Source organism: Perissodus microlepis, chromosome 7, assembly GCF_051167445.1.
Source record: "Perissodus microlepis isolate ML-2025 ecotype Zambia chromosome 7, ASM5116744v1, whole genome shotgun sequence".
Taxonomy (NCBI): Eukaryota; Metazoa; Chordata; class Actinopteri; order Cichliformes; family Cichlidae; genus Perissodus; species Perissodus microlepis.
The window spans coordinates 15,390,466-15,415,726 of NC_140467.1; the positions used below are offsets into that span (position 1 = coordinate 15,390,466).

Genomic DNA, 25,261 nt, shown 5'->3' on the forward strand with positions numbered 1-25,261 from the left:
GGAATTGCATGCTTCATCAATTCTCTTTGTGTGTGTTTATCACTCCTTTTTCTTTTTGTTGATCTGTTACAATTATAACTTTAAGAAACAAACACCATAACATAAAGACAGCAGTGATTTTTTCATTATTTTGTCTTCCACTCCACTTGAATTGCAGTGCTCTTTGAACTACGTTTGTAGCACGTATGTTTTAGTTTGAGGGTTTTCACTGCAGCGTCGCCCACTGTTTGTCAAATTACTGTAACCGATGTGTGGTGAAGCAGTCGGCAGGGCAGTTTAAGGTAGTCTAAGGAATGCCATGTTTTCGGCTGCTGCGCTGAGTTGTGGTTCAAGTTGCTCAAGGCTGGTTCCTCCACTCCCTAAAGGCAAGCGACCTTCTACTTGCTGCTGGCAGGCTAACCACAGACCTTTACGATGCTGTAACTGTTCTGCTGTGGCAAGTGCAGAATCAGATGAACTGGAGCTAAAAACAATGTTGTGCTTTGGGAGCCATGCCTGCTAAATACAGGGAGAACGCGGGAGTGCAAATTGATTGTGGTTTTCGTAAATGTAGCGATCACAGGCCAGCAAAACTAGTCTGGGTGCATTTATTTCAAGGTGCCAGAGCTGAGAGGAAAGACTTGACATTTCATTTTGGGATTCAACTACTTACAACTCACAGTTAATGGATGAGGTATGACGTGCAGCTTCATTTGAGTCTACTTTGTAGTCGATTTTGACAACCCAAGTACTCATTAGAGACTTTTTGAAACACTTTAGAGTGAAACATGGAGACTTTATATGCATGTTTGAATGTAACGTGGTCAAAACGGATGTCTGTACACACTGCCAGAAATGCAACATGAGTCTGGACTCAGCAGCCGAAGAATTCCAACTCCTCAGTGTTTTTCCTTTCTTTGACATTTATTCCATTAAGACGTCTTTCTTTCCAATCCGCCCTCTTGGCGTTCTGAAGCTTTCAGCTTGGCAACCAGAAAGATTAAACGATGAAACCAATAACATAAGTATATTGTCATAATTTTGATTTTTGTTTCATGTATCATAAAATCCGCTTGCTGTTACATGTCACATAGCAGTAATGAGGTGATATATTAAAACCCATAGGCCAGAGCCTGGATGGAAAGTAATGTCACATGTGGTCGGATTTGTATTCCCTGATAGTAAAATGTTTCCCATCACATCATTATCCATTCAAACACAAAGACAGACAGAGCAAGTATTCATTCTAAATGTGTCCAGATAACTTATAATCACAATGATGAACAGGCACTTGAAGGAAAAGGAGAGCTTTGAAAATTTAGAGCAAAACGCCAATATTGGACTGAGAAAGTGTATGAGATTGAGGAATGAGTGTGAGAGTGGAAAAATGTGTACATACCTCCTTTTTTCTTATTTCTTTTTTCATATTTCACACACTTTTATGTTTCCGATCATCACACAAAACTAACATTGGACAAAGATAAATAGAACGTGCACAGTTATGTTTTTTACAGTAAAAATGCTATCCAAAGCTCTCTGGCCCTGTGTGGAAAAAATTACTGTCTTTTCTTGCTAAATCATGAATTAACTGTGATTAACCACTTTTTTTGGAAAGCTCAACTCAATTTCTAAAGCCACACTCAGGCGTGTTTAATGTCTGACAAAACAAAGAAGGCTAAAAGATCTCGGAAAGCAGTCCTTCATGTTGCAATCTAAAGAAACTCAAGAAGAGATTTGATAGTTTCACTGATGTCTATCAGTCTGGAAAGGGCTACAAGGCTATTTTTGAGGTTTTGGGAATCATGGTGAGTCATTATTCACTAATGGAGAAAAACAGTTTTCAACTGGAGTGGCCGGCCTCCCAAAATTAGTCCAGGAGTGCATGAGCAAGTCATCCAGGACGGCTACATCTAAACACAACATCTAAAGAACTGCAGGCCTCACTTGCCTCAGTTATGGTCAGTGTTCATCATTCACTCGAGAGACTGGGCAAAAATAACTTCCACAGGAGAGTTACAAGCAATAAAACCACTGTTTACCAAAAAAACACAGGCTCGTCTCACAAACAACATGATCCCGAAAACTTTTGGAAAATTATTCTGTAAACTGACAAGACAAAAAAATTAACTTCTTGAAAGGTTTGAGTCCCTCCACATCTGCCATGAAACTAACACATAAAAAGAACATGAGCCGCAGTCCAACATGGTGGTGGTAGTGTGATTGTCTGGGGCTACTTTGCTGCTTCAAGACCTGGATGACTTCATTTAAAACATGATTTCCGCCCTATACCAAAAAACCAGAAAGGAGAATGTCCATCTATTAGTTCATGCTCACTTTATGTGGCAGGACAGTGAGCCAGACCACACCAGCAAGTTCAACTGTGAATGAATCAAAATATATAATGGATGTTTTGGAGTGACATAGTCACAGTTCAACTTAAAATCTGATTAAACAGGCTGTTTATGCTCGAAAACCAACCAATGTGGCTGAATTAAAACAATTCTCCACAAAAGAGTGGGCCAAAATTCCTCCACAGTGATGTGAAAGACTCACAGACAGTAATTACAAACACTCGATTGCAGTTCTCCTGGTGTCACAACCAGTTATTAGTTTTATGGGGCAATTACTTTTTCACATAGGGACAGGTAGGTCTGGATAGCTGTTCAACATTTAAAACATGCATTTAGAATTTACCTTGGCTGTCTTTATTTAATATATAAAAGACACAAACACACGTGTGCGCACACACACACTTTCTTCTTTACACACAGACACACAGACATATATATATATATATATATAGAAGAGAAGGAGGATGACAGGATGTGATGATGGCATTTCATCACTCCCCCTGATGGAGGGCCTGATTGGTGTTGCCTTGCCAGCGCTGAGCTGCTGAGAAACTGGTCATTGATGGATGGCTCGTTTGCAGGGTGATGTTTATTTTGCTGTTAATTTGCATATTTGTATGTATTTGCGGAGTGGTTGTCTTCCGCTAGCAAGGCTCAGTCCCCATCTCAATATGATGGATCTGGCCGTCTGACAAAATGGACAGCTTAGTGACAGGGACATCCAGCCGACACTCTCTTGCCATGACGGATGGGCTCATGCTAACACACAACCCAACTGATGAAATCCTGCTGCACCTTGACCTGTGTAGGAGGGGTTGCCAGAAAAGGTCTTCCGCCAAAATAATAATCAGGTCTCGCAAACATTTAACTCTGAAATTAATTCCAGGGCACCTGGTACTCTGTTACACCTTTGTAATATTTTTTTTTAATTTGACACTCAGTTTTGAGGTATTCCTCAAACTGTTGCCTTGGTAGTAAATTTCATGCAAACAATTTAACAACTAAACATTTTTTTAATTTATTTATTTTGCTATAAATTATGCTGGGTTCTTAGTGAGTTAATATATGTATAATATCCGAATAGGCTTTAGCATTCATTCATCTTTGTCATTTAACAGTAAAATGATAAATGACAAAGATGCAGTTTGCAGTTTATTCTCATAGCGGTATATCAGACAATAACAGATGAATTCTTAAGTTGTAGATTTCATGCCCAACAGCACTTTATGTTATATTGGAGGATTCTGATAGTCATACACTACAAAGATGCACTGATGTCTAGTTTTTATGGCAGTCAGAAATCAGATAATTTAAAAGCGCAACTGGGGCATGAAAATGACAAATAGTATACAGTGGAATATACTAACCTCAACTATCTGAGCCCTCATACTAAATAATATGCCATTAGTTCCTGTGTTCATTTTCCAACTTGGGAAGCATGAAGCTCTCACAAACTTGCACTCTGCTGGGAAATATTGCCATTCAGCTGCTGCGACCACAGAGTAAGAAAAAAGGAAAGAAATGCCACAACTTCCAAAAACTCGTCAGTGCTACTGAAATCAAATTGTGGCATCTGACTGTGGTGCCATGCAGGCTAATTACTTTATATAAGGCTGCTACTGACCCATAGTATATAATCTTGTTTGCAAAATGACCCATGCATTAGCAGGTTAGCAGAACTTGTTCTGAAATAGAAAAAATATTACAATTTTCTTCCTTTTTAATATACATAATTATGCATTCAAATCCAGATATCCACACATTCATCCATCTCGGGGCTGAAGGTCAGCTGTCAGCCCCCTCTTGCCACTAAACCAGATTGAATGTCAGCCAGAATGTCAGACTATGAGAGATGGCAGCTCATCATGTCAGTATTTATGGAGACACACTCGCAGGTGTGCTTCCTGCTGTACAAAGCCTTGTTTGGGAACCTCTGTGTTTTCTCAAACAGTACCAACAGTCCCACGAGAGCACAAGTGTTCTTTCGCAAACCCACCCCTCCCGAGCAGGGCGCAGACTGTGAAGGAGATGCTATGTATGGAAAGATGAGGATAAAGAGGAATGATATAGAGAAAGGGTGGTGCAGGGAGCAGAGAAGGGGTGAGAGAAGGGGCTCCCAAGGGGAGAGAAGCTGTCAGTCCCTAGGAGACATCAAACACACTGCAGCCCTGTGATCAGCGTGCTCTCTGGCTCTCTGCTGACAGCTCCCTGACTGTGCCGCTTAGACTCCTTCATGCGCTCATAAATACACACATACACACACGTATATACACTCGTTTGCTCCCATAAGAGCTCTCACACTCACCGACTTATCCATTCATACCCCAAACACATTCAAATTCTATTGACATACGCACACTCACGCTGATTCTCATACATAGGATACACATCTGTGACACTTTTGCTCTGATATCCATCCTCACAATAACCTTGAACACCAAAGTTTGACTATCACATCTCTGTCAAGGACACGTTACAGTCCCAAACTGTTGCTACTGAACTATGGGCCAAACAGAGACAAGGAGGTGCTGGCAGCAGTGATGATGTTAATAATGATGATGATGACTTATCTAAGCCATTACTCCTTCTCTGCTCAGGGCTGGGACACCAAAGGCATATCCCTCCTGATGATGAATTCATTAGTGCAGAAGATGAAATGAGTTGTCAGGAGGCGGGTTATGTATGGTAGGTTATTTGTGTTCTCTGCAGCAGCGTGTCAGATCACACTTAAGATCAACTGGGTCGGCTTGTTGTAAATCTCCCTGTTTTGCTGGCGCTGGACTTCCCCAACCTTCTCGCCCAGGCTGTCCCTTTCTTTTATTAACACATATTCCCCCCACTAATATGCAATGCCTGGAGGCTGCTGACAGGTGGCTAAACATTTGTGTACTCCCAGAATCCAGTGGAGTGCTTGGGTAATTATGCACCAGAAGTCAGAAGTAACTTCTCTCCATGTGGAAAGCATCCTTAGAGGCCAAAGCAAGCCCGCCTTTAAAGAATTCAAACAGAATACACGATTCATTACTAATTCATGTTGGACCTAAAGCAGTGGCCACAGCTGTTTGGCCATACATCCCAACAGCCTCTCAGGTGTGATGGTGCAGCAGACCTGTAGGAGCACTACTGCTGGTGCTGCTGGGAATTTACTGGTTCACTGAATGTACACTAACTCTATTGAAGGAAAAAAACAGTGCTTTTTTTGAACTCCCATGGCTTTCCCAGGTGTGCTTACATTTGTGTAGTGTTCAGTATGTGTGCCTGTGTGCATCTATTTGTGCCCTAATGTGTGTGTGTGTGTGTGTGTGTGTATGCATTCATATTTTCATCATGTGAGAACTTTTTTTCTTTTCTTTGCTGTATGGTAAATCCGGGCTGACTAAGAGAGCAGGAATGAGGAAGAGCAGGAGCTGGACTCTGTGTGATAGATAGAGATTTCAAAGTGGTGTGCGAGCTGTTGGGCAGTTTTATTTTATTATTATTATCTTTTTTTGTTATTATTCTGCAGGAGAGAGCAGCAGGCGTAGGCTGTTTCTCCCATGTGTGGTCTCTCTTGAGCAGAGGAATGTTATTTTCTGCCATGCAGAGAGGGTGGTAACATGCCAGAGCGAATGAGAGAGAAATAAAGATAGAATAAAGACAGAGACAGCTTTGACTGCTCCGATTGACACATTTCTGTCAACGGCAGAAGGTTTGCGTCATTTTAAGTTAGAGGCAAGCTGACTTTGAAATTTATCTTGCTTAAATTCTATGCCACCACTAGCACCTTGCAAGTGTGTGGGTATTGGTGTGCAAAGTGAAAGGAAGTGATTTTACAAAGCCTTCCCCACAAAGTGCATGCCATCCAAGCTGCACTCTTAGGTCTATTCATTTTTAAAGTTCCCTTGAGTATTAGAAACAGTGGAAGTGCTCAATCTGACTCTGTGAGCTGAGGACACTTAGTGTGGTTTTTCTTTTTTTCTGCTGTAGGGCCCTACCTGGGTTTGGCCCTCTACCCTCTAAAAGCCTTAGAGACAGAACAGGGATGCTCTATTGCATGGCCACTTTTTCCCCTTTTACATTATATACAAGTTATCTGTGAGGAACTCACCCAGATCCACTCTGACCCATATTTTGGCTGTGAAAATAGTTACTGACCTTCTCTTTGTTTCGCCCTCCTTACGAGAGCCAGTCTGTTGCTGTGATTAGTTCACTGCCTCCCAGCACTTCTCTGTCAGACCAGGCTCATCTCCAGCCTCCTCCATAAACACATTTAGCTACACACAACACACTCGACATACACATGCATACAAAGGCAGCACAGGCACCACGCTACGTTTTCCAAAGGCTTTCCGTCGGCTCCTCACCTGTCGCCCCAGGTCTCTATCTCTCTCGTGTGTGTCAGGGCAGGGCCTGCGAGACCACGGCCTCACCAGTTTGTTTATTTGCTGCACTGACGGGTGGAGACCGGGGACGTGGGTGCAAGAAATTAGCACAAGTCAAATCAGATTAATTAATCCCCAACTCAAACTATTAGCCGAGGAGTCGTGTTGAATTAAAAATCAAATTAGCCCTAGCGCCTGCCGGTAAAGCTGTGGTGTGTGCCTGCCAAGCTACAATGACACACACCCACAGAAGGCAGCTGCTCATAGGCTTTGCTGATGGATGGATGTATGGATGGAGAGTTGGAAGAAGAAAATGGTGCTCAAAGACTACAGGGCTGGGGGAAGGGGTGTTTAGTGACTTTGCCACCCAATGTGGTAAGCCTCTCCTGGGGCACGAAGCTGGCTGTCCTCCACTGGTTGCTGCTTCACAGGCCCCACAACACCAGCACTCAGCCTTTCAGTTGCTGATTTAGGGCTTGAAGCACCACTTCACCTTCATAGTTTACATAACACACATATCTTGAGCCTGGGACTGAACCCATTTTAGGAAGTTTGACTCTATTAAAAACATAAAGGAAAGCTTTTATTATCATAGTTTTGGCTGTCCTTCCTATCAATATTTATTACCTTGTGTTTACTGAAATAAAGCTTCATCACTACAAATAAGCCCAACGTAATAACAAACACAAACGGTTAGTCAAACATGAAAGAAAATAAATCCATGTAAAATGGCGTTTCACCTCCAGAACTCGGACCTACAGCACTTCTAGCAGATATGTGGTTTTTATGTGTAATTACAGGTTTTTATGAAGATCTAATTCACTTCTTTAATGTCTAAATATACGACTAAAAAAAAGTAAGAGAGCACTTGAAAATGTTTCACTTTTTTTATGTGCTTTTGAATCTCAGCCTGAAACGGCTGATGATCTTGGTTTTGGGTAAAGTTTGGCTCATACACTTTTTTCTGATCCAATATGATGTAGCTCATATTTCACATTTTAGTCTGTGCTTCCTCCAAAGCAAAACTATGTGACATCTCTGCTCAAAATTCGAACAACCACCCAGAATGGACATATCGCATTGAAGTAGTGCTGGAGAAGTGGACCAAAATATTTTTATCAAAATATTGATAACATTCTGGATCCAACAGATACTGTATTCAGCAGTGTAGATGAATATACTCTTATACAGGCATTTGATGTATGATCTGTGCGGGTCTGTGAATATGGCTTTTTAGGCTTTTGTAAAGTAGTCTAAGTCTCATCTATCATACAAGGTGCGGCTCCAAAACACACAACACTTGTTTGATTCAGAACAACATTCATTTCAATTATGGGACATTAGTTCTGGAGGGTCTATTATGCTCCACTGGTGTTCCTGTACTCCATTTATCATTTATGCTTGCATGGCTTGTAGCTCTTGATCACAGCAAGGAAGCCAGGAGCGCACAAGTAACGAATTAGATGTTTATTTTCTTCTTACTTTAACTTTTCAGTTACCAGTTTTGACACAAGGAGCATATGTAGAGCATCTCACAGAAGCAATTGAGTATTTGTGTTAAATAATGTAAACACATGAGCGTATGCTTTTCTGCAAAATACTCTCTCTCTTTGTCAGCTGGGTGGAGCCATACTGGCAGCTCCTACAACAAGCCATAGATTTGTGTTTTTGTGGGTGGGTGCAGCTATGCCATCAGGAGTTTATGGATGATGGATGCTGTGAGATACAATGGAAGTCTAAATGAAAGCGAAACTGCTCTATGAGCGCATGCACACGGGCAAAGATTTTTCTACTGTGCGGATATGGAAACATTAATGTAAACACATGCACAATAAGCCTGTCTTTGCACTTCATCACCAGCACACATTTGCTGCCTAACAGACCCCACAGGTGTTCTTTAATACCAGTTAAAGTCTTTCATTGATGTGGCAAGCCTCTTTCCCTCACATTTTCCCACAGAGTTTCTTACTCTCTTTCCCCCTGGCCGCTGGCATCTTTCACCACCCATATTAACACACAGCTTCCTCCTGGCAACGCTGTGCCGGACCCCCGCCACCACCTCAAAGTTGCCAACCTGTCTCCATGGTAGCATGATTGGCAAAGGCAAAGATGGATGCCATTTTCGGCCAATGGCAGAGCAGAGTGGGTTGTCATGTACCACGAGACCCTGCAGTGGTCCGACTGACCAGCTGAGGATGGCACTGTGGAAGAAGGGGTGAATGCACCACATCAGACACACAGAAAAAAACACACATCCCATGGGATCATTCAGCAGCACAAAGCGTATGGGGTCCCCACTCAGGCTGTCACTACTGTTGTGATGTATCATTTATGTGGCCATTGTGTGGCCTTCTCTTGAAACGTGTTGACAGAGGCATTATATTCCAGCTTTTGACAGATTCCCATACATTCACAGGCTTTTAATAACACATGTTAATGCTCCAATAATTTTGTGACAGGTTAGAATTACCGCATGAAATATGAACCTTTAATTGGCTTTCTCGCCAAGTTATTTGGCGTGCTGTGCATTAGCTTTTTAAGTCTGAGCCAGTGGTAAAAAGATGGTTGCAAGGCTATTATCTGTCTGAGAGTGAGGATACGCAAGGTGATAAACATTCATCTCTGCTTTTTATGTGAAACTGACTTTTCTCTGTTAAATTAAGTGCTTAGCGACAAATATAAGATCCCTAGACAAATAATGGAATAACCTAATCTCTTTACAGCACATTACACTGCCTTTTAGGGTTTTAATGCTTTAAGCAAACTGCTGTGCATACACATGCATTTTAATTGTACTTGTTTCTTGTTAGTTCAAGCGTACAGAGCCGCATGCATGTCTGTGGTTCTGAATGCACAGTGCGCGCGCTGTAGCGCTTTAAGCAAGCCAGACAAGTTTACAGCATTTACTGTTGATGGCAGGGAAGCAGCTTAAACACGTTGTTCAAGTGCCTTTGTGTCAATCATAGCAGGAAAAGCATGTTTAACTGCCTTGAACTGATCTTAAAAAGCACTTAGTTGGACACCATTAGACATCTGCTAGGCAGCAAATGGCTACTGACCAGATGTCAAATGGTGCGTATGGATTTTGGTAAATGTGCATTTCAGTTTGAATGGTGCCTTTTGAATCCTCAAAACTCTGCCACGTAGCCTAACTACCATCTCTAATGCCAGTTCGACCGGCTCCTGCTGGTCCTACAGTGTTAACTTGCTGCCAGGCTGAGCCACCGATTGCCCATCTGCTCCATCGGGGAGAATTCTCACTCCATCTATTTGACTTGTTTCGAGCTTGGCTGTGGAAAGCTCATTAGCTTTGCAAAGTGAGAAATAGAGAGATTTTTAAATAGGACATACACAGATGTGAACTGAAGTGTTTACATATTAAAAAAATTAGAATGGAAAAATGTGGGGAAGTCTTTGTTAGCGGAGACATGGACAGACAGAACATGAATAAATAAGAGGCGGTCAGCTTCCCACTTCTTTTTTTCTTTTTTATGGATGGCTTTAAAAATTCACTACAATTACCAGCAGAGATGGATGTCGGAGTGACATTCCAACAACCAACATGTGACCCCTAAAATCCAGACACACCCATTTCCTGTGTTTTTGTGTGTGCGATTGAGTTCGTGTGTGGGCACGCTCGAGAGCGCATGTATAAGCAACTGCGTGCCCGTGTGCATGTGTGTGTGGGTTCATATTTATGAAACAAGGTTTGGCCCGTCATACCGTGGGAGTTAGCAGGTCATCTTCCCTTGCCATTAATCACTTCCGACAGCTCTTAAGTATCCAATCTACATGTGAAAGAACTGCATGTGTTTGAACGTGTGAACGCGCATGTATTTGCATGTGCGTATTTGACTGACAATGTGTGGATGGAGTATTCCTTCAAGATCCTCCTGAGGCTGCTTATTGAATTAGAGATGGACTCTGCTGATGCTAACGCGCAGCATTAATGCATCACTGGTGGCATTTGTAATGCACTTATAAATTTACAGCTCATTAGGCGAGTTCTGCATGTAGCTGATGGCGTGATAATAGCACCCAGTGCGAATAATAAAATATCACAGTTAATGAAGCATAAAATGATTTCTACTAAAAAGTAGTAGTTCTGAATCTTTTTTTTAAAGAATGCTTAGAATGCTCAACCAAAATCTTTTCTCGCAATCACAAAGTAAAAGATGCTTTTTAATTAACACTGCATCAAGGGTTTATCACGTGGATTTCAGGGGAATCATCAGCGATAAAGGAGGTGTTTTTCTACCAGGTTTGGTATTTGCCAGCTGCTAATTTAACAAAGAACTCAGAGGTCAGCTGAGTTAAGAGTAATTTAAGGTCACAGGAGGGCCTTTTTCTTTCATATATTTTCATTTCACAGGTACGAAAGAGGCCGTCGTGCTGTTTTTCTGCTTCTTCCCTGGACCGAATCGTGAATGTCAGAGCTTCTATTATTTTTTCCTGTCCAGGTTCACTAAAGCTTGTTGCTTTACTGGAACATTTGAGATTTTCACATCGAATAATAGTGATTTTTCTCTCCCTCTCCACACCCAGACATGAAAGGAATAAGAGATCGTTATTTGCATTTTTATGCCTGAGTGTATTTTTCAAGTGGGAATAGAAATTCTGTGAGCGGTGTCAAGTCCCAGTGCTGCTGTGTCCTGGAGTGCATCAGACTGCCTTTTCATCTTCACCATAGCCTAAGTGCTCTGCTTTTCTTTAGCCGTACCTTTAGCTCTTCGAGAGCAATCGCTCTATTTCAGACTTAATTTCTTCTATTTTTTTGTCATTCTCTCATTAAGTTATGCCTTTTTTTTAAAGCATTGAAATCTGTGTGTGTTTTCTTTCATTACTTCAGAGTTGCAGTGCAAGAGTTTGTGAAGTGTAAGTTTCTAAACACACCTCTGTGGTGAGTGGCAAGTGCATATAATTTTTCCTTTAGTGAAAATGGTGGCTAGTTTTGTCTTTTCATCTCCCGCTGATTTCTCTGCTGTTCAGTCCCATCACCACACTGCTCTTTTTTTTTGTCTTTGTGGCCATCTACTAGTTTCTATTAGCTAAAGAGCTAGACTTGTGTTGCACATCGGCAAGGAATTCTCAAATTATGGGTCAACAGTCATAATCAAAGCTTTTTTTTTCTTAATCTGCAGCAAAATTGAACAATTAGAGCGAAACCTGTTGCCTTGGCTGCCTTTGGCTATGCTGGTAAATATGTGGCACATATCAGCAGTGAAACTGGTCTGGATTTGTGTTAAAAAGACAGAACGATGTATAGGTATGTTAAAGAGGGATAAGGGCTGCACAGGAACAATTTCATCTCCTCTGTATATCAGCAGTAAAGGTTTAATAGTGTGTTTATTTCCTTGTGTGCATGATTGTGTTAGTATGTGCTCAGAAGTAAATTGTGGCCATTACGCAGAGAAATTGTTGGTGATTTCAAAATAATAGCATTACGAGGTGATTAAATCGCATTCTGTTATTGCATACCAGCACCTCCTTAGCATGGTTAAAGGCTGCGCTGCTGAACACCTCATAAATCTGACACATTAGGACCACACAGCACGTGCACTTGCACGTAACAGCACAATATGTTTTCACGTGAAAGCGCGGTAAATGATGTTGCTTTGACAGCTGTTCAGTTTGAAGTTGAAAAGTATGATGTTACTGTGCTTGTTTGGGTGGGGGGGAATCTTAGGATGTCCCATTTGGGTGCAGAAATCAATGCCTGGTCCTTGGCGTAGAAACAAGTGGTTGTTTTTCCTGAGCTTTTTAACCGACAGCAATGATAAGTAGATTTGTTTGTACCACGGTGCGCACATACACATCAGTATAAATTTTATGCAGTGATACAACTGAAGCTCTGCACAAATACACACACACACACACACACACACACATAGCTGGCCTCATCAAACAGAAACGTTTATGGTGCTGTCAACATTGTGTATATTTATGGATGCAATCTGTGAGGTCAGATTTATTACTGTCAGAAATGGGTGGAATTATTTCTTTTCAAATAATGAATTTTCAACCACACACACATACGTACACAATTTTTACTTATTGATTTGCACATTGATTCTGGGGATATTAAAGCTTCTCAGTTATTAATCATTGCTGATTATACTTTCAGTGAAGTGAGTTATAATTGCAGGAGATTGTGTTTTGCAGGTTATACATAGAGGCGAGCCACCAAAGCACTGCCGCTTAGAGCACATCTTTGTAAACAGATGGGAGAGTACGTACATTTTTAAACTGGCTGAATGTGTGTGGCCTCAGTGCTAGAGTGACAGTGACTGTCTGGGGAACGCATTTATGTGTTTGTGAATTGCAGCACAGTTTGGGCACCTCTTAGATGACACTACAAAGTCAGGTACAGTAGATAATTAAACTGTTCCGAATGTGCATACGATGATTGATGAGTCTGGTGGTGTCCTGCCCTTGCCCTTTGTGATATAAAGCAAAGATTGTGCGACACTATGTCATTTCATCGGTGCAATCATAGCTGGACACAGACGCTCATTAATAAGAGCACTGTCACAGATTGTCAGCTCACAGGGAAAGAGGAAAGAAGATGGTTGAGAACAAAAATGATAAGGGAAAGAAGTACAGAAAAGAGAACTGGTGGATGATTGTGGTTTAAAAACAACACGAAAACAGCATGAGACTTAAAAAGTGGAGGAGTAAATGAAAGCAAGTAGAAATAAGTCAGCGGTTTATTTGCAGTTCAAATATGTGGACCAAAAACAATACCAGGAAAGTTTAAAAAAGAAAGATAAATGGTGGATGAAGACTAGATGTACACAAAGTGCTGGTAAGGGTTGTCAATCAGAGGTCTGTGCTATGAAGAAGAATTTGGGTTGATCTAGGTAACTTCAGGGTTAACGTTGGATTTTTTTGTACTAAAAAAGGGAGTTCTACGGTGGCCCTGATAGGCCAAACGGACTGCAACTTAAGAAAACACCAGCAATGAGAAAAATGCTGCAAAAGCACAGGAAAAGAACGGAAATAGGAAAAATGAAAACAAATAGGAAAAAACACAAGGGAAGTGTTTCTGGGGAGACAATAACCCGATGGAACAGTTGCAGGAACCCAAAACATGGTAGGCGTGTTTTATCATGACTCATATAATACTTATGACGCATTTTTAGGCTAATAGTTAGGCTAACACACTTACCTCTCACAAAACCAATAGATCCTCCACTTCTTTCAAGTGTCTCCCAGCGCAATTCTTAGCATATTTTGGTTCCTGCAATTGGTCCGCCAGGTTATTGTCTCCCCAGAAACACTTCCCTTGTGTTTTTTCCTATTTCTGTTTTGTTTTTTCCATTTTCCATTGTGTTTTGTGTGCTTGTGCTGCGTTTTTCCTTTTGCTGGTGTTTTCTTAAGTTGCAGTCCATTTGGCCTCTCAGGGCCACCGTAGAGTTTACTTCCTAATAGCGTGTATCACCATGGTAACTGCTCCAGATCAGTTTAGGATCAGCAGGAATTAAATCATCACCTGAATTAATTCATTCCCTGTTGTTGCCAAACAATTCTAGTATTGTGATCATAAAACAAGAAACCTATTTGTACTTGTTGACCTCATGTGATATTTACACATAGACTAAGCCTGTTTGAATGTTTGAATTCTGGTGAACATCACCGAGGTTGAAGCTGAAAGAATTAAAACTGAATCTCTCTTTTAAACATTAATTCCACTCTTTAGTCTTTGAAGACCTACTGGGACCACTGATGAAGCTTTTTCTGAACTGAGTGGTTTCTATTTGCAGGCCTGCCCATAGAACAAAATAACTGGGTGTGCCAAAAGTTAGTGAGGAGGTGATCTCTACCTATGCAGCTACCCTTGGAAAAACCTCTTTATTGATATTTATATACTGAGGTCATTAAAGGTAGAGGGGAGGTTGTCACATGTTATCTTTATGGGTGAAAGAGTTAATAAAATACTTGATTATAATCCATCAGATTCTTCCATTATTTAATGATAGAGTTATGGTATTGAAAAGATGATTTACTTCATTAATAAAGTAAATCTTTTTCAGTCGTACTGACCAAAGTGCCTAAGTTCATACAAAGTTCATACACTGCTTTTAAAATGACCCCTTTCATATAAATGTGATAGTGTGAAGGAACCCTGGGTTCACTTAGCGAGGTGATAACCAGCTTTGTGTGGCCGCTGAAGGGTATTTTGAACTTATTTTGTAGTACAGGGCCCTAGAAAAGAGGGAAAAGGAACAAAGGAACAAACAATAAACCTTTAAATTGCCAATGCTGAAATGCATAAAGGCAAAGACAGGAGAACATAGAAAGCACAGAAAAAAACTGAAGCATAAAAGAGCACAAGGTTTTTTCCACCACTGATAGTCTCTTATATTACACGGTTGCTTGTGGCTCTGTCTTCAGTGTTTGTGCTATAAGAATTTATTAAGACTCTCTCTTGCACTCTTTGAGTGTGCTTTCTGTGCAAATATTAATGCAGCATTTGGATTTTATAGCAGTGCTTTGTGCAAGACAAAACAGAAAAGTCAGTGTCCTTCGTTATTGTGATTTTATTTTTATCTATTTTTATTTCATTTCATTACAATATAAAAGCAGCCTGGACGGACTTGCTTCTTAAAACCTTGGTTCATCACAGCGACATTGTTAACATTGTTTTTATATTGTAGTAAAAGTAACTGTGAGTGTGCAGTAATGCATCTGAGCGTGGATTAACTGAGGATTAGCTGACGAGCGTTAGCTACCAAAAAGCATTGTAATGCAGAAGGCCATGAATTAAATGTAATCCTGGACACCACATCTGTTCTCTTGTAATCTTTTGTCTTTGAGTAAGGCTGCTCGACAGATTAGCTAATGGATGCAATGTAAATTTTGTCAACATAAAAGCAGACATGACATTTATGGCTTTGCAAGTTCCTTTTTCTGTTTTCGTGAGTGGATAAGCTAAGTTTTAGTACAGCGGGAAAAACAAATGGAAACCAGCTGGTACCTATAAAACAGGAAATAATTCAACCATAGAAAACTGCAGCAATTTTTGCAGCCTTTAAATTGCAAGCTGAAAGGAAACAATTTTTTAAAAAAAAACATCAGATGAACCTTCACTGCTAGTCCTCGTGTCTCCTCATGTGTCTTGCTTGTCTTCTGTGCCGCAGGTGTGATGCCAGATCGTCAGTTTGGTGGAACCCAGTTTGTCTGCAGTGTGGTGGCTTCCCACGTCAGCCACCAACCCTCTACGAGCTTCAGCTTTGTCTGGATCGCCCCACCACCTGGGACTGGCTGTGTCAATTTCCTGTAAGTCATATGTATTGAGACAGAAAATGGCAGGTGATGTGATCTTTTGTTGTTGTATCCAACCATGCTTGTGTTGAATTTTTGAATTTATATTTTATAAAAACTCACACGTTTGCATGCATTTTCTTTAAGCGCAATAGAGTTTAAATACCAAAGATGTTCTGAGAAAACAAACATGCATGGATTACTGCACAAGGTTAGGCTTCCTCTACTATTAGAGGAAAGTAATTAATATCGAGCACCACTGTTTCACCAAGGAAAGTTGCACTTGGCTGGGTTTTATGTGTTGATGAGATGTTAAAGTGGGATTTGGTTAGTGAGAATGGTGCCTCTGTGTATCTAAAGTAAAGTTAAAGTGTATAAAAGTCAGGAAAATGACCATAGAGCTTCTTTGATCCATGACTTCAGTTAACACTTTCCTGATAAGTTTATGATCTCCAAGTATTGAATACAGTTTTTCGTTTCTTTTGTAAATCACGGTCTCTATCGCAGAAGAGAAGATCATCACGTCTTATTTTAAAATACCAAACTTCAGATTCCTCTGTCGATTAAAGCATTAGCAGAGATAATGTGTACAGAGGTACAGTAAGAATAATAATACTCGTGTGAGCTGTTTGAGTAGCGTGCACCGTTTCTTTACTCGTGTGCATGTAGATAATATTTTGGCACTATATTGACTTTATATATGTATCTAACCCAAATATAAGCTATAACTATCTGTTAGTGTTGTGTTGCCCCACATTGACCCAGAAAGCTCGGGAGAGGTTTATCAGATGACATCATGGGTGTTGCTCTCTCTGAACCACAGAAAGGATGTTAAAAGGCCATCCTGTCAGAGAAAGCCTGCACGGTGACTGGAAAGAGGTTAAACTGGGGACATAGTATGTGTTTATATCCTAATTGCCTTGCTCAACGTGACCTGTGCATTGGCAGGTGCGATGTGTGCCTTGCTGAGAATTCACGGAAATACCTATGTCCTCTAATTCAGTGTGACCATTTCTCATCGGAAAACGTTCGACTGGCTCATCAGATCCACCCATCCCGGGAGGATGGGTGTGTTGCAGATAGTGAAGATACGCAAACATATCCTAAGATTTTTTGCCCCCCAAAAAATAACATGATGTTCCTCTTCTATGATTTTACATAAGGGCATATTATTTATTAGAAGCTTTATTGAGATTTATAACCCATTGCAGCAAATCTGGAGCATTACACAGCAGCTCAGGGCCACTGGATTGGTGATGTTGTAAATAGTACTCAGTCTGTTTCCCTGGACACTGCAGGTTGTTTGATTGGTGTAGGTGGAAAGAGCTCTAGCCAAATATGTTTGAGAACAGCCTTGAATTTTCCTTTTTCTATTTTTCTTTCCGCCTCTAACTGTCTTGTCTTACCTTTGAGCATTTTCCTCAACTCTCTGCCTTCAAAAGTACAACAAACTTTCTTTCCCTCCTGTTCTCTTGGCTTGGTGATTTACAGCTTCTTGCAGATAGTCAGTCAAAATGCAATTAGCAGCTGTTGCTGGAGAAGTGTAGAGGAAAAGAGAGGAGTCCTGTAAATCCAAAGTCACCACAGCACCACGTTAGAAAAATCTTTGAGAAATTGACCCACAAATTTTTACATTGCATATAATTTTTATTAGGGTAAATGCAAATGTTTGTGTAGGTTCTCAGTCATCCAGGTCATGGTATTCTGACGAGCTTGGAAAGTAAACAACAGGACTTCTTTAAGGTTCTTGAAGACGTTTCACTTCTCATCTCAATGATTATATTTACACGAAGTAGAGTTCAGTGCTTTTTCTTTTCTTTAACAAAATGAAAGAAAAGGAAAACTCATTATCGTTCTATGATTTTTAATTCATAGATAGTCTGCAGTTTGACTTGGCTAATGCCTGATATTTTGCTTTTTTATTACCAGTCATCCACTTTTAAACCGTTTTATTTCAGGGGGATTACAAAATTCCCATCAATGTTTCATGAAAAACACAACTAAATTAAACAGTTTGGCTGTACTCACAAAAAATCCCTCAATGAATTCCTGGAGGGACGCTGTCGTCTATCAGACGGAGACTTTTGTGGACGGACTTACATAAAAAGATTCAGCTGGGGAATTTGCTAAAGTGGAGCAGCCATTTAGACAATATCCACTGAGCCAAACAGATTTACTGGCTTTTTTTGTCTGCCAACAAACACATTTACTGTTGAGTGTGTGTTGGCTTACAAGGACCGTGTTTTTCAGTATATTTGTGTGTGTGTCCATGCGTGTGCTGTGTGTTTGCATTTGAGTGTAAACCACTGAGCAGCAGTGTGCCAGTGCGGATGACAGTGGGGTTGGCAGGGGGCCATGATTGTATGACAATAAGGGCCCCTGCGGCTGACCTTATCAAAGTCAGCCAGTCACACTCCAGCTGGCTTTAGACTGTTCCTCACATACAGACATTTAGACAAACACTCTTACCGCACCCCTGTTCCAGTTCGCAGCTCCCATCTCCATCTCGAGCAGTATATCCTCGTCTCCAGAGCTGCCTTCTCTGGTTTCATTCAAGGAATTTAAGATTCAAGGCCTTTCTGGCAAAGGCCAGGGACACTTTTGGTGCTATAATTGATCAAAAAATTGTCACCTTAATGGTCCATTCCCTGTGAAACTCTCATCTGTCATATAAAATTGCAATAAAAACCTCTCTAGACACTAAAAATCTCAAATCCATCTTCTTTACAAGTCAAATTCCAGTAGTCCCATAGGTCCATAAAACTGTAAATAGCCAATATGAATCCGTAATCTTTTCTGTGGTGTAACATCAGCAGCTCTGCAAACAGTCTATACCATATCAGAGATGAACATGACAGTCGTGACATAGCAGATTGGTTTTTGACTCAGCATTTTGAAGCCACAACATTAGCATTTTGGTAGCTGTCATGTTTTATTTGTATGATATTTCTTTGAAAGACCCATTCCCTTCATACAGTAGCTATTGAGTTAGTTATATTTTTAAAGATAAAGATAACCTTTATTAGTCCCACGAATGGGAAATTTGTTGGGTTAAGGCTGCCGACTTTTGCCAGCGCCAGTTGCCAGTTAGTGCTGTTTAGTTGGGCTGCATGTGAGTCTGTGGGGATTAGCTGGTTTTTGAAGCCAGCATCAGGTGGCCTTTTGGACAAAGGGCAGTTCTGGTACTTTAGAACTGGCTTCTTTTTTCAGTCCTGGTGGTTCAGTACAGTATTGTAGCCTCGTCACTGACCAGCAGATGCTCTGTTTTCAAGTCTGAGTATGCACTTTATACCACTTTATTAGAATTAGGCACTCTGCAAATACCAGGTTGGAGCCAGTTTTGGCTTCAGATTGCCTCATTTCTCAATTCGGGTCATAGATTTAACAAGGTACTCTAAACATTCCTCAGAGATTTTGGTCCATATTGACATGATAGCGTCACACAGTTGGTGCAGATTTGTCTGCTGCACATCCAAGATGTGAATCTCCCCCTTCCATCATATCCCATAGTTGCTCTACTGGATTAAACTGGTAACAGTGGAGGCCATTTGAGTACAGTGAACTCATGATTTGAGTTTTGTGACATGATGGGTTATCCTGCTGAAAGAGCACACTTTGGTCATAAGAGAATTGGCATGTTCAGCAACAATAGTGATGTATGCTCTTGCGTTTAAGTGATGCTTAGTTCGTAGGAAGGGGCCCCAAGTGTGCCAAGAAAATATTCCACCCTTGCACCAGCCTCACCAGCCAGAACTGTTGATACCAGGCAGGATGGCTCCATTCATTCATGTGGTTTACATCATATTCTGACCCTACAGTACAAATCATGACTCCTCGGTCCAGGCAACATTTCTCCAATTTTTCATTGGCCAATTTTAGAGAGCCTGTGTGAACTGTATGCTGAGTTTCCTGTTTGTACGTGACAGGACTGTCACCTGCTGCAGTGGGTGAAGAGATGCTTTTCTGCATACCTTGGTTGTAACGAGTGGTAACTGGAGTTATTGATGCCTACTAGCTCGAAACAGTCTGGCCATTATCCTCTGACCTTACTCATCGGCAAGGCTTTTTCACCCAGAGTGCTGCCCCTTTTTCAAACCATGCTATGGAAACCTTAGAGATGTGTGGGAAAATCCAAGTTGATCAGCCCTTTTTAAACAACCCACACCAACACCAACCGCATTCAAAGTCACCTTAGTCCTAGTATTAGTCCTAATAAGCAGTTATAACAGTTGTACCTAATGAAATGGCTGGTAAATGTACTTAGTGCTGTCAATGTAATCTCGTTAAAATGACGTTGAACTCGCTGTTTTAAATGTAATTTCTTTTTTTAAAGTAATTTAAGTATTTTTCTTGAAAGAACTGACCCTTTTTGAAGTATTGGAATTTAGTTAGAAGTTATTTGTCTTTGTATCATGTGTCACATTTCACTGACTCAAACACAAATTAACAAACACCGTTTGTTAATTCAGGTAAGATCTTACAGATCAGAATTTAAATATAAAAGAAATAACTGTTTTTTTCTAGATTGTACAAAATGTAAATAATGAAGCCTCCTGCCCTTGCCCATGGCAGTACTTCCTTGATTGATACAAGGGCTATTTTCCACGAGTGTTGTCCATGAGTGTTTAAATTAAAGGCAAAGACGCGACATGTCCTTCAGAGAACTGGAGCTGGTCCACCGGGTGCATTAATATGGGCTCTGTGAGCAGTTTTATGGGCTATATTGTGGGAGTGTTCCTGGTAACTGATCTCTAGCAGGAGTGATAGAGTGCAATGACGTGGGCATCCAGAAGAACTCATTTTCTGGGTGGCTGTAAATTCCCACCTAAAAAGAAGGAGAGGCCTTGGTGTAGAAGAGGAGAGGAGATGAAAGGAAGAAGCAGAGGTGGAGGGGAGAACACAAACTCGCATACAGACAGTCCAAAAGTGCTTGTACCCTTACACCTCGCTGAACAACGCTACTTTGTCAAGCAAATTTGCATGCCTTTGTTTTGCCGCTGGAGCAGAATTTTCAATTTCGATGAACAGACAGAAGTGATGACACAGAAATGGATTGGATTTCCAGCAGTCTGTTGTCTTCAGTTAGTGTCGTAGGTGTCTTCGGTTTACATTCGGTCATTCAGCCTATTTAAATGGAAATGTATATGTAGATCATTATATGCAATGTTCTGAATATATACAAGAGAAAAGGTTGTCTGAGGAGAAACGGAATATGTCAAGGTATGAAAAAAGAACAGCCGAATATTCCTATGATTATTAATATTGCTGTTATTTAGTGTAATTGCTATGGGCTATGGGATTGCTTTGGAGCAGGACACAGTGAAAACTAAAGCTTGCTGAACTTTCTTAAGCAAAACATACAGTCAGGTCAGGGAGCTCTATCCAAGCTAGAAGCCATCAAAAATAATTCATTAATATATGGAAGTGAACACTGGGTCGAAATGCAACTCTTACTGTTATGCTGAAAGTCGGGATTAAACTTTTTTATACACGTGCACTCCAACTCACAATTCAACAACTGCACAAAACAGTCGTGGCCCACTTTTGTTCTTCTTGCAGACATGAGAGTCCACACCGTTGTATAATGTACTAATTACTTTGCTGTACTAAGAGAGGTGAGAATGGTTAATAGCTTCTTCTGGCAAAAGCAAAGATGCACTGGTGTGTTGCTTTCATTCTTTTGCTCTGTTTTGCTTCACTTATAGCCTCGAGGCAATCAGTGTGAGTGTTTGTGTGTGTTCGTGTGTCCGTGAGTGTTAAAAATCTGTTCCAACAGATAGCTTCAGAGAAACATATTTAACAAAAAGCTTAGCACCGTGTGTAACTTTTGATGTTATAGATTGCACATGTGGATATGTATGCACGCTCATGTGTGTTTGTATGTGTCGTATGCATGTATATATGTGCGTGTGTCTGTGTGTGTGTGTGCACGGGCATGTTGCAGTCCTTTGCACCGTGGCCCTGTGGGAGTCAGACAGCTGCTGGGATGAAGATTGCTTTAATTACTGCATGCGAGCCCCCTTTTCCAAAGTGTTCCCCTGAGGAAACGGATGTCTGCAGATCTAATGGCACACTCTCTCTCATGGCATACTGTTGTGTTTTATATGCACGCACGTGTGTGTATATATAGATCTGCGTTTGTATGCAAACACAGATTTTAGTCTTATCTACATCTCTGCTACCTGTTGTTTCTTTTGTGGACTGGAGACGGACTGAAATCATTGTTAGGGGCAATGTGAAAGGTATAATTAAAAAAAACCAAAGTGAAGCAGAGAGAGAGCTCATACTCTCTCTTGTCTTGTTAGCTGTGATTGAAGAGGAATGGTTTCTGTGCTGTAATTATGCCGGGTGTTGTGGTGTTGTTGGTACTGCCATCTGCTCAAAGTAAGCAGGTCTGTGAGAACATAGAGTTTGTGAAATATATAGTGCACTATTGTGTAGACTGTACAGTCTGCTGCTGCATGGGAAGAGCATTATTTGGGTGCTTTTGCAGCATTTGCTTAGCTCTTAGGGCGCTCCATGTGAAATAATAAGAATGGTTGTATTGTTGCAGTGAGCTACTGCTTTTAGGCACTCTAAAAAATGTTTTAACATCCAGAAATATTTAAGTTAGAGTTTTTATTTCACCTTATAATAATTTGTCTGTGTCTTAAGCATCTAGCAGAGTAATATTGACAGACAGAATGATAGACAGCTAATCGGAGGTCAAGGGTCAAAGGACTGACAGGTGATCTATCTCAGCCAGCTTCTAATTTCTCCGGGTATTCGTCAGCTCCATTGATTTGTTGTTATTCAAGTCAATCTTTGAGTCTGTTTTAACATATAATCAGTAGTTAATGAGCTCTCCTCGTCATTAAAGCTCCACATTGGCCTGTAGCCTGTGGCAGATTAACTGTAGACACTTGGCCGAGGAACATGAGGGATCGATTCAGGCCAGGTAATCTCATTTTGGCAATGTAGATACAGATATATGGGGGAGAAATGTGAACGATGACAGAGGACATAAATCCGACCCTTTTTTTTCCTCCCGCCAGAACCGACTAGAGCTGCAAATCTGACACAGTCCGTCCATATAATTCCAATTTTCATATATCACAAATTCCCATATAAGACAGCAACTCTTATATCTAACATATTCATGTTCTTAACCTTTCTTAAACTTTTCAAATATCACAGTTTCTCAAATTTAACGGTAAATCTTGGACATTTTCTGGACAACCCAAGCTCCTGTTGCTGTTGACCGCAGACGTGTTTCCATTATTGATATTGTCTTATTTCCCCAGGGATGGCCCATGACCCCTGTAATTATGTACATACCCCTGTGTACACAGAGGCACACATCCACACACATGTGTATGCATCAGTGCTCTGATCAATACTGCCACATATTGTCCACAACACATAAGTGCTGTACTGTCATCGCACGGTCTTATTATCAAGAGAGCGGGCGCTGTCCTACCTGCTGGGATGTTGACCACCTTAACAGTTCCAGGTGAAATAGAGCATGAAGACTGAAAAAAGGCAAGCACTTGATTTTAAATGCAGCGTAATGAACCAGGGAGAGCCGGGCTGCCCCAAATGTATTTCGTGTCAAATTATTCATTCGCATTCTGCACTGCCCGTTCTGTGAATGCGCACGAGATATAACAGACACAGTCGGTCAGGAATTCATCTCCCTCGTTGTTGACGCTGGGTAAATACAGCTCATTCTTCCCCGTCTCCTCCTTTTGTCCTGAAGAAAAGGGGACATTTTACTGCTGCTTTTTCTCAAGTTTAGAAGAAGTCATTTTTTTAGCAGCACATGCCTTTATCTGCACTTAAAAATCTGCAGTTTTTACAAGCTGATTTTTTTTTTCCTTGCCTTCCTCGCATATTTACTCCTAAACACTGTGGTTTTCCTAATCTCCCTAATTATTACTCGCTAACAGTAGTCAAGGTCAATTGCTCTTCTCCTCAAGCTGTATGCCGAGCAATAACCGCTCTTCTTCTGGCTGTATTCTGAGCCATAACTCTCAATGACCCTGTGCTAACAAGCAGGTAATTTGCCAAACAACTCCCAAATCCCTCTTCTGTGGAGCTTCATTAAATTTGCATGTTCTCCAAAAGCCTTTTTCAATTAATTAATTTAGGGGCAGTCAGAGGCATAGGGAGTAATGTGATTCCACAAAGCCAACTGCACCTTCACAGTAACGAATCAAGACTACATGTTATTTTTTATCAGAGCTCCTGATTGCCAAATGTTCTGGAAGACACCAGAATGTGGATTTTGCCCGTCTCATTACTTCTTTATCTTTTTCTATTGTCCCTGATTGCGGTGTCATAACCACAGCTGGTCCTCAACATGGAAGATAAATCAACCAATTAGCGTGTATTATTTTAAGGGCTAGGTCCAAATGCACCAAATCAGTGCTAGCGACTAGAACTCTACCCCACTGAAAGTCCTCGTATTAATCATGATTACCAACAGGAATAGTGAGCCGGGAGAGAAAATGAGCTTTTAATTGGGATTTGAGGAAGAGAGGATGAGAGTGTTGACTAAAGTCGTATCTTGTAGCTATATTTAATATGTATATGGGTTCGTGTTCTTGGGTAAATCGGCTGCATTCGCACTGCGTTCATATAAATATATGTGTATGCGTGCATGTGAGAGTGGTTTAGTAGAGAGCTGTCAAGTTGGCTCCTGGGGGATACTTATGGCCGACAGCAACATGCAATCTAACATGGAAGACATGCTTGGTAATTACCCACTCCGAGCCCTTTTGGGAGCTTCTTGAGTGACAGGCTGTCCATCTGCGTACATGTTAAAACTCGTATATGGCTTCAATTGTGTGTGCCCGTTCCCGCCTTTACTCCAATGCTTCGCTATTTGACAGCAGATTGTGGACTTTGAAAGACAAGGCCATCTAACCCCCCCTCTCCTGTCTCAGTTTCCTCGAACCTTATAACCCAACCCCCTCCCCTTCCCCGTCCATTTTTCCATCTTTCTTTCTCTCTTAGATCCCAGCTTTTTCTTCATCTTCCTCAATCCCCTCCTCTCTTTCCCGTCTCAGATTTTCTCCTTCAGACTAATGAGAAGAGTGAGGATGACACTTATTCTCAGAAGATGAATGATCCCTCGGTTGAATCAGAGAAGGGAAGAGAGTGGAAAAAAAACACCAACACATTAAGGCCCTTAATTGCCCCACCCACCCCACCCCTCAAAGAAAGTCAAATTAATATTTAGATGTGCAGTAATTGTTTTGCATGTATCGGTACTGTTCGCTGCCTGCGTGTGTGTGTGGCTACCAGAGTGGAGACGGTAATGAG

The 25,261-nt window shown here is 41.0% G+C and overlaps 1 protein-coding gene across 4 annotated transcripts in view; it reads left to right on the forward strand.

Annotated features, from left to right (window-relative positions):
- Positions 1-25,261, forward strand: part of reln (reelin) — a 97,188-nt gene that overhangs the window by 25,339 nt on the left and 46,588 nt on the right. For all 4 annotated transcript variants that reach the window (XM_084933760.1, XM_084933758.1, XM_084933756.1 and 1 more), the window contains exon 3: positions 15,832-15,970. In XM_084933760.1, the coding sequence (XP_084789886.1) occupies positions 15,832-15,970 (139 nt within the window). The remainder of the gene's footprint in view (positions 1-15,831; positions 15,971-25,261) is intronic.